Consider the following 9,576-nt stretch of genomic DNA (forward strand, 5'->3'; position numbering starts at 1 on the left):
GAAAGAAAGAAAGAAGAAAAGAAAAGAAAAGAAAAGAAAAGAAAAGAAAAGAAAAGAAAAGAAAAGAAAAGAAAAGAAAAGAAAAAGACGCTCAAGGTCTTCCTGTGGATCTCAATGTAGACGGCTCCTACTTTCACGTCTGAGCTTAACAGTTGTTAACTCAGATAAATCTTCTCTGATGGCCCAATCTAAAATTATCCCCAAAGAATAAAAAAATAAAGTTATCCCATCACACTAATTTAATTCTCTGCACAGTACCTGCTATCTCATATTTTTTAAGAGTAGGATTCTTGACTTTTCATTGTAATATCCTTCTTAATTTATGATTCTATAATATATGCTGTATATTAGTAACATTCATTCAAATTATTTGTGATGATTGTTGCTGTTGCTAATAAGAAGAAAAACATGCATTACAGATGAATAAACTGCTACTTAGCAAAAGTAGCAGTTTATTCGTGCCCACAATCACACAGGTAATTCATGATAGAGCTAAGATTCAAACCCAAGCCCACTGCTCTAAAACCTGACTTCAGATAGGCTACCTCCAACCTACTCAAATTCTGATTTTCCATAAAGTCTTAACTCATGTCATAACCCTCCAGAAAGCCTTTCCTAAGTATTTCTTCTGAAATGGTAAACAGAGGGCCTGGGAGATAGCTCAGTAGAATAAGTGCCTGCCTGACAGGCACAGGGTCCTGAGTTCAATCCCCCTGGTATGGCAAAAAAAGAAAGAAAGAAAGAAAGAAAGAAAGAAAGAAAGAAAGAAAGAAAGAAAGAAAGAAAGAAAGAAGCAAGCACTGATGATATAAGCACATATTTATCAGTTACCTCTACTATCATTATCATTATCTGCATCATGCTATATAATTATAACTTAAGTGATAAACATTTAGAGCTCCTTTAGTAAAAGCCCTCAGAGACTGTTCTGTATCAGTGCATACCAGTTTATTATCACCTAATAATATATTGGTTTCAAGAGGTTAAAAAAATATAAGGTGGCTTATTCTTCTACCATTTTACCCATAGAAACTTAAGCTGTTTTGATTGTGCCATTGGTTAGCTGCTTAGCCTCAAAAACTACTAAATGTCTGAGACCTATATTCTTCTAACAGCTGTTAATTCATTCTCTTCAGTTGAGACCATCTTTATTCTCCCCTCACTCTGCAACTACTCCTTCATCTAACATAGCTGCTTCTCACTGGTGATAAGTTTACAGCAGGTGTTAGCAAACTGTGACTTTCAGACCAAATCCCTTGCAGTGCTATTTTTATAGCTGTACTGCAATAGAGCTGCGTCCGCGTGTTCATGCATTGTCTATGGCTGCCTTTGCAGAGCTGAGTGGCTGCAACAGAGGCCAAATAGCTTGCCAAGCCTTCAATATTTATCATCTAGCTTTTCATAGAAAATATTTGTCAAACTATAGTTTAGAGAAAAGTGCAGCTGAAACCCAGAGTGATGATCTGTCTAAGATCCCATAGATTCTAAGTAGCAAAGCAGAATCAGACATATTCATTTGTATAGATTTTAGTCATTGTATCTTATGAAACAGTTTTTCTCTGCAGTTTTACAGGCTTCCTTGAGGCTTTATCAGTCTTACATAAGCAAATAGCTTAACTCTCCAAAGCAGTTATCAAAAAAGCAGAGCAAAACTAATATGAAGTATTTGATGGGACTTACAGTTTTTAGTAATCTATCGGTCAAACAGAATCCTCCAGAATACTAGCTGTTTTGTTGCAGAGACAATGTCAATAATGTTGGCTTTGTTTTTGATTTAGACCCTCCAAGCTAATGCTTAAGTACAATCTGACTATTTAACAGTCCAACTCAATTACCTAAAAGAGCCATGCAGGTAAAATAAGTGAGTAAATCATTTTAATATGCAATATAACACAATGAAGTATGAAAAACGCCTGGCTGAAGATTAAAAATAATATTGTAAAGTTAATCAAACTTCAGGCAAGAACAGGATTTGGCATCAGGAGACCAGCTTCTATCAGTGGACTATGTCACCAATCCCTATAAATCTTAAAAAGCCAAAATGTAAAATACTCTCCTAATAACTAAACAAGAAATTTAAAAGGAAAACAATAAAAATTTGTTGCTCCATTAAAATTTTAATTTTAAGAAGTCTCAAAACAAGCCCCTTCAATAAAATATTATTATCCCCAAGTAGCCTTACCTTCAACAACATACACCTTAGTCAAAGGAAAATCAATATTCTTTGCCATTACTTCAATTTCTTGCTTAAGCTTTCCCTCGGGCAGAGGTGTGAATTTGTCAAATAAAGGGGCAATATAATCAGCATAGATTGTGACAAGCACCTGAAAAGTAAATGTCAAAACAATCTATGAATACATTCTTAAAGAAAAACTACTTATTATTTTTCAGAATTTACTGCATTGAAATAATTGCACCTATCCTAAATGTAAAAATATAGAATTTATGTGCTCTGCTATTCCCATATAGTCCCAAAGTTTAGAATCTGTTAGATGAAGTAAGTCAAAGTAGTAGTTTGACAAAGTAGTAAACCTGTCAAGTTTATCTTTTATCTGTACTGTACAACTAATAGTGATTAAGATCTCTGGGTGATAACAGTCCTTTTAATACTGTCTTAGGGATTCCTGGGACTTTATAAGTTAATTATAAACTGTAACTTTGCCTTTTAGAGTGTTTTGTTTTGTTATATAATGTTATATTTTTTGAAACAGGGTCTTGCTATGTAGTTCAGTCTGGCATGGACTCATTATGTAGCCTAGGCTAGCTGCAAACTCACAGCTATGCTCCTGCCTCAGTCATCCAAGTGCCAACTAGACCTGCACCACCACACCCGGTTTTCTAGAGTAACTATGATAGATTTGAAGTCTTTACTGAATAAGCATTATAAGAGTTTAACTATATGTATGCTCTGACTGTATGTTTTTATTAGTTATTGGGCTGGCAAGACAGCTCAGCAGACTAAGTGCCTGCTTAGGCAAGCACAGGCACTGGGGTTTGATCCCCAGTACCACATGCTATACCGGCCCTGCTCCCAGGCGCACTGAGTTGGCCACAGAGACCAGGCTTGGTGGCACACATCTGTAATCCCAGCACTAGGAAGACTGAAAACAGGAGGATCACTACGAGTCTGAACTGCCTAGTGAGACCCTCTACCAAATACATTTTTTAAAAAATTAGAACTGTTAACTGGTTGGTAAAATTACCTACCATTCCTAACTGTACACTTTAGTTGAAATAGCACCCACTTAGCTATTCTTGGAGTAGTGTCTTTGCTTTCTTTCCTCTTACTTCTGTTTGCCATACAATAGACATTTGTAAATTCAACCAGCACCCACTCCCAAATCTTGGTCTCACCAGTGGGAAGTAAAGCAATGAGCATCAAGTAATTCAGATTAAAATAAACTTCATTATCAGTGGAACTGAAGAGCTGACAGATGAGGGACTGACTGTGACATGGTGTTTGTGGTGTGAAACAATTTAAAATACCAGAAGAGAGAAGGAAAAATGTGAAAGTTGAGGATGTAGCTCAGAGGCAGAGCACTTGCCTCAGATGTATGAAGCTCTGGTTCAATCTCTAGCATTGAGAAGAAGGATAAGGAGGAGAGGAAGAGGGGGGAAGAGGAGAGCAGAGAGAAGGGGAGGCAAGGAGAGAGGAGGAGAAGAGGTAAGAGGAAATGAAGGGGAGAAGATAGAAGGAGGAGAAGGAGGAAAAGGAGAAGGGAAAGGAGGAGGACAAAAAGAGGGAGAGGAGAAGGACGAAGAAGAGGAGACAAAAGTGAGGGAGGAAAGATGGGGAGAAAAGATTGAAAAGAAAGGAGAAGAGGAAGGAAGAGAGGGAAAGACAGGATGTGGTGGGAGAGAAAAAACAAAGGATAAAGAATGGTTAAAAGAAAGATGGGGAAGGGAACAGAAAAGGGGTAAGAAAGGAGGAAAAGGAGAAGGGAAGGCAAGGAGCAGAAGGTGAAACAAACCAGGTAAGTGTATGCTTTCTTTCTCTTATTAACCTTAAATGTTCTCTCTTCAAAACATTAACACTTTTAGGCACAGGTGGTCAGTTAAAAATTATTAAACTATCACATTCAGTCATTTATTTGATGGAAGCTTACAAATATACAGCCCAAAACTACCTGGAAACTTGATCACTAAAAGTCACCAACAACTATCTTCTACAATTTGTAAGAGTTAGCAGAAAGAGAAGCAAATCTATGATCAGTCAGTTCTTTCGTATCTATACCCAAAAGCAGAAGCCAAGAAGGAAACATGAGTACCTCTTTACAGTTCATCCTCTTCTAGAGAGCTACTGACATAGTAATGAGGATTAAGTCACAATAATCTTACCAAGAAACTTTTATAAAACAATATGAAGATTTTTTACTCACCAGAGAAACAACTAATGTGAACAGCCAGGCATAAATAAAAAAATAGTCACCCCCAATTTTAATAATGTAAAGCAGAAGTGAAGACACAGGCAATAAAATACACTGAGTCACAACAAATTTCTTGATTGCATCTTTCATAAAAAAGTCCAACGTCTGAAAAAAAACATTGCCATGAGAAACTGAGAAATTGGTTTTGGTTTTTAAATAATTACTAAGTGAATAAAAAGAAAGTATTATCAGAGTAATTTTAAAAAATCAACATGCAGTGGAACTGTGTTATATGATAGTAGGTTGTTTAGGACAATAAGTAAATGTTTGCATTTTATAGTTTGAAAATAAATTCACTTAAATGCTACAGGTAAAAAACAAAGCATTAGTGCTTGAAGAGTTTATAGCAAGACTTTAAACCATGATCTCTGCCATAGCTATAGTTCCTTTTCTCTCAATTCATGCTCTGAAGTAGCAAATTATTACCAGCCCAGAAGCAAAGAAAGTCTTTACATTAAAAAACCAAAACAAATTGTATTCTCTATTATACCTGATGATTGAAACCATGCTTTTCTTCTATCACAAATGTATTATAAAGACTCCATGGCAAACCAGTTAATGCACTGAAAAGTGTAGCCAACAGCAGAAACACCAAGGATTGAGTGATCTAAACACAAAAAAAAAAAAAATTGCAATTTTTATGATATAATTTACTCTTCAGAATAACTACTGGGGAACAACAAGTATTTATTCTAAACAAGTAATGTACTTGATCCCATGGGTTACAGAAGGATAGCAATATCCCTGCCTTTAGAAAAAGTTTACTTGCAAGGAAAAGAGTGAAGAATGAATAAAACAATCTTCTTTATTACAAAGGACATGTATGAAAGCTATTTTAGGTCACACAGATAACACAATTAAAATTCACAAAAGAGACAGCAAAATACTGTATGCTGGTAAATTCAAGGAAGGCTTACAGAGCTGATGAGACATGAAGCCATTTGGAGTAAATCATTTGAAGTCATTTTGGAGTAAGTGAAATCACTGGGACAGGAAAGGAGGAAATGAAGAATTTCAAGCAATTTTCAAAAATCTGAAGAGAAAAGAGCACCCAAATGTAAAAGATGATAAGATGACAGATCTGGTTGGGATCAGGAAGAGGAAACAGATACCAAAAATTTTTTCATAAAAAGTCAAAAACATGACAGAAAATTATTCTCAAGAGTTACTTTAGGGCTGGGGATATAGCTCAGTGGCATAAACATCTGCCTGACCAGTGCAAGGTCTGGAGTTTGGTCCCCAGTACCACAAAAAAAAAAAGGAGTTACTTTAACTGGCCAGGCAAGGTGGTGGATGTTGTAATCCCAGCTACTTGGGTCCCTGACGCAAGAAGATCAAAAGTTCAAGGGCAGTCTGGGTAACTTGAGCAAGATTCTATCTCAAAATAAATAATAAAAGAGGTCTGGGATTCAAACCCTAGTACCTCAAAAAAATTTAACTTCATTTCCTTTCAATGAGACATTAAATGATCAAAGGCTAAGAGCTATCTAGTTTCTCTCCCCGGAACAGTGCAAGGTAAGCTTATTTCTGGGAGATGTAGAGGAAGGAGAAAGAGCAACAAAACGAAGACTCTTCCTTTTCCCACCCTGCCACTTCTCCCACTCCTCTCACCCCCAGTGTAACAGTAAATGCTCTGAAGGTAAAGGTGATATGCCATGCATTATCAAGGTATATTTGGTAGCAAACATACAGCCAAAGTAAGTTTCTAACCACAGAAGGGAAGAGAGGGGAAAAGGAGGACATCTGTCAGGCTACAACATGCAGCATGGATTCTTCCAGCATTTGTTCCCAAATAGGAAATGGGATAAATTTTAAAAACAGATCCCAGGACCTTCCTCAAAATGAGCAAATCATTGTCTTTTTGTTTTGTTTTGTTTTGCTTTATTCTTTGCAATGCTGGGAAATCCTGGGCTTCATGAATGCTAGGTAAGTACTCTCCTCTAAGCCACATCCCCAGCCCTAAGCAGCATTAGTATGCTTGCTTTTCTCACTTTACAGCACATCATAAACATTTTTCATAACAATGTATCTACATTTTTATTATTAATATTTCTAGAGTATTCCACTCTATAAGTAGACAGGCTGTTTCCATTACAGCATTCATTATAATGCTTTAACAAGCTCCTTCACAAATAACATTCCATGCTTTCATTCTCCATAAGGTTAAGGAAGCGTCTGATGTTAAAGAATATGAACTTTTTCCCTGGCAAGCGCGAGGATCTGGGTTCAATCCCCGGTTCCGCAAAAAAAAAAAAAAAAAGAATATGAATTTTTAAGGGTATCTGTACTGCTAAAGTTGTCCTCAAGAAAAACTACTAGTTTTTAATCTATCAGCAGCACAAACATATCTTGCTATCACTCACCAATTCTATCCTATCATTCTTTTTTCCCTGATCTGACAGATAAAAAACCAACAAACAAAAAACAAAAACTATAGTATTTCATTGTTGTTCTAAAATACATTTCTGTGTGTTGTCATGGGCTTTTAATCCTACCACTTAGGAAACTGAGCAAGAAAGATCAGGAGTTTGAGGACAGCCTGGGATGTATAGAAAATTCAAGGCTAGCCTGAAGCATGCAGTGAGACCTTATCTCAGAAAACTTAAAATAAAACATGTACCTATGTCTATGCATATATATTTATTGATTACAATATAGACTTATTTGTGTGCACTAATGGCTATATGGATTTCTGCCTTTGTATTTTTCTACTTTGTCCATCTTTCTACTGAAGTGTTTAACTTTTTCTAGAACAACATTTCTATAAAGAATTCTTTCTATATTAAGTTAGCTCTTACTTTTATTTAGCAATTTCCCTACAGTTTACATTATGCCTTTTAAATTTGTTGAGTCTGAGACAAGGTCTTCCTATATATTCCAGGCTAGCCTTGAACTCACTATGTATCCCAGGCTGCCCTTGAACTTGAGGTGATCCTTCTGTCTCTCAGTTTCCTAAGTGCTGGGATTTTAGGCACATGCCACCACACATGGCAATGTCTTTTAAATTGGCTAATTCCAATTTTACCAAAATTTATCTTCATGGTTTCTATCTTTGGTACCATATTTAAAAACTAATTATATTAAAAATATATTGCTTTTGTACACGTACATTCAAGGCTTGTATGCACTTAAATACTCAATTCACCTGATATTTCATTTTTCTTGTAGAAATTCACTGTTGTTTAGTTGTCCTAAGAAAACTTACAGTTTAGATTTTTCTCATTGATCTGCTGACTTAATTTATCATATGTCAAGATCTTACATATATTTAGGCCTGTTTTATATCATCATATACTTTAAGCTTCATGACACATTTTTAACACCTGAAAGTAAAAATTTTCACTTATTATTCATCCAGAATTCTTCTTGCTATTCCTTTATATTTATTCTTTCAGATTAACTATGAGACATTTTATTTTGTATCTCTCACAAGTTGGTCTGCTCTTTTTTTTAAGTTCATAAATCTTTTTACTAATACATTATATAATTTTGATGAGGCATTGGTCTTGAGTTTATCATTCTGTTACAGAACCTGCCATTTTCTTCTTTTGCGAATCTAGCTGCCCATGCGCAGTGCTTTAAAACATCTTCCATTCTCTCAAATTCACTAACATATGCCAAAAGTTCAAGTTCTTTCCATGGAATATTATGAAAAATCATCTATGTTTGAAAACTTGAATTAGTTTAAAACAATTTTATTCCTTCTTAGTAATTCAGTTTTCTTATGTGTAACTCCTGCTTCTATCAACAAATCATTTTACTTTTTTAAAAAATGAACAATGATCTGCCTTTATCTTCAATCAATAGGGTTTTTTTTGTTTGGTTGGTTTTTTTTTTTCTTTTTTTTTTTTTTTTTTTGGCATTTTAGGGAAGGGTCTACAAGGTGTTCAGGTTCTTGCTACTAGATTGGACTTGTAGTGATCCTCCTGTTTTCAGCCTCCCAAGTGCTGGGATTACAGGTACGTGCCACCATGCCCAGTCTATTAGTTTTTCTTTCCTAGGATTTCAAGTGCTTTTAAAGCTCTTTTGCCTGAATCACTAACATAGTCTCTTCAAAAATGATCTCTATCCACAATCAAAACTCATTACATTTTTAAGAATTTTCATACTGTGGCCCCAAATGCTCTTTTCTACTCCTCTGCATGACCCATCTACTCCTAACAGACAAGCATGAGATATAATTTCAAAAGGTAACTGAATTAAAGAAAAGAAAGTATTTCAGCTAAACACAGGAATTGCAGCATGAGAGTCACCCTTGAGGAAACAAAGTATACAACCTCCAGCAGCTTTTCTCAGAAAGTTTCCAAACCAATCCAGAAAGGAGAAAATATCCTAGGAACAAAGTCTACTGAGTAGCTAGCAGTATGGGTTTTAACTCACTGCTTCTCAAAAAGGCAATAAGATCTGGGATCTAACCCTGCTGCTCATCATCAAGGCTCTGAGACACGGAACACTAAAATGTTTTGTAACCTGATGGGGAGGGATCAGAAGGAGTCACATCTTCTCCTCAAGTCACATCTTAAATAATGACATGATCCATCCTTTGTCTGAGACGAACATACTATATTCACAGAGTGTCAAAACAACTCTGGGCATTCTGAGTCAGTTAATCAATTACTTGCTAAGAAAAGCAGAACTATCTATATCACACTGTACAAAAATAAAGACATGATAGAACTCTTATTGACAGTTTGGTAAAGCAGAAAGTTCTGCCAAACAACATATTGCCTACACCTACTATAACCTGAGAGCTGAGGTCCATCTAATTTTCTTTTATTGTTTTTTATTTGTTTGTTTTAGCAGGATCTCCCGTGTAGTTTAGACTGGCCATGAACTCACTATGTAGCCCTGGCTGGCCTCAAACTCATGGCTATCTTCCTACCTCAGTCTTCTAAGTGCTGGGATTACGGGTGTACACCACCATGCCTGGCAATTTTTCTCTTTTTAAACATAGAAAAAGGTTGCTATTTATGCAAAAAGTACATTCTCACTGCTAAATTTTCTCAAAATAATCAAAGCTAAAACTACAAAATTCTCCCCAGAAAAAAATCACTTCTTGCATTTTAGTATATACAGTGATCCCTCACTTATTGGGGAAGATTAAGTTCCAGACACCCCCACAAGAAGTGAAAATCAGTGAAGTAGTGAC

General features: G+C 35.8%; 1 protein-coding gene across 5 annotated transcripts in view; it reads right to left on the reverse strand.

Moving 5' to 3' along the window:
* Zmpste24 (zinc metallopeptidase STE24) overlaps positions 1–9,576 on the reverse strand; it is an 81,630-nt gene that overhangs the window by 43,127 nt on the left and 28,927 nt on the right. For 3 of the 5 annotated variants that reach the window (XM_023706211.1, XM_023706208.1, XM_004645969.2), the window contains 3 exons: positions 4,918–5,034; positions 4,380–4,532; positions 2,183–2,324 (listed from right to left, as the gene is read on the reverse strand). In XM_023706211.1, the coding sequence (XP_023561979.1) occupies positions 2,183–2,324; positions 4,380–4,532; positions 4,918–5,034 (412 nt within the window). The remainder of the gene's footprint in view (positions 1–2,182; positions 2,325–4,379; positions 4,533–4,917; positions 5,035–9,576) is intronic. The other 2 variants (XM_023706210.1, XM_023706212.1) reach the window with 2 other exon arrangements.

Source organism: Octodon degus, unplaced genomic scaffold, assembly GCF_000260255.1.
Source record: "Octodon degus isolate 3935 unplaced genomic scaffold, OctDeg1.0 scaffold00245, whole genome shotgun sequence".
NCBI lineage: Eukaryota > Metazoa > Chordata > Mammalia > Rodentia > Octodontidae > Octodon > Octodon degus.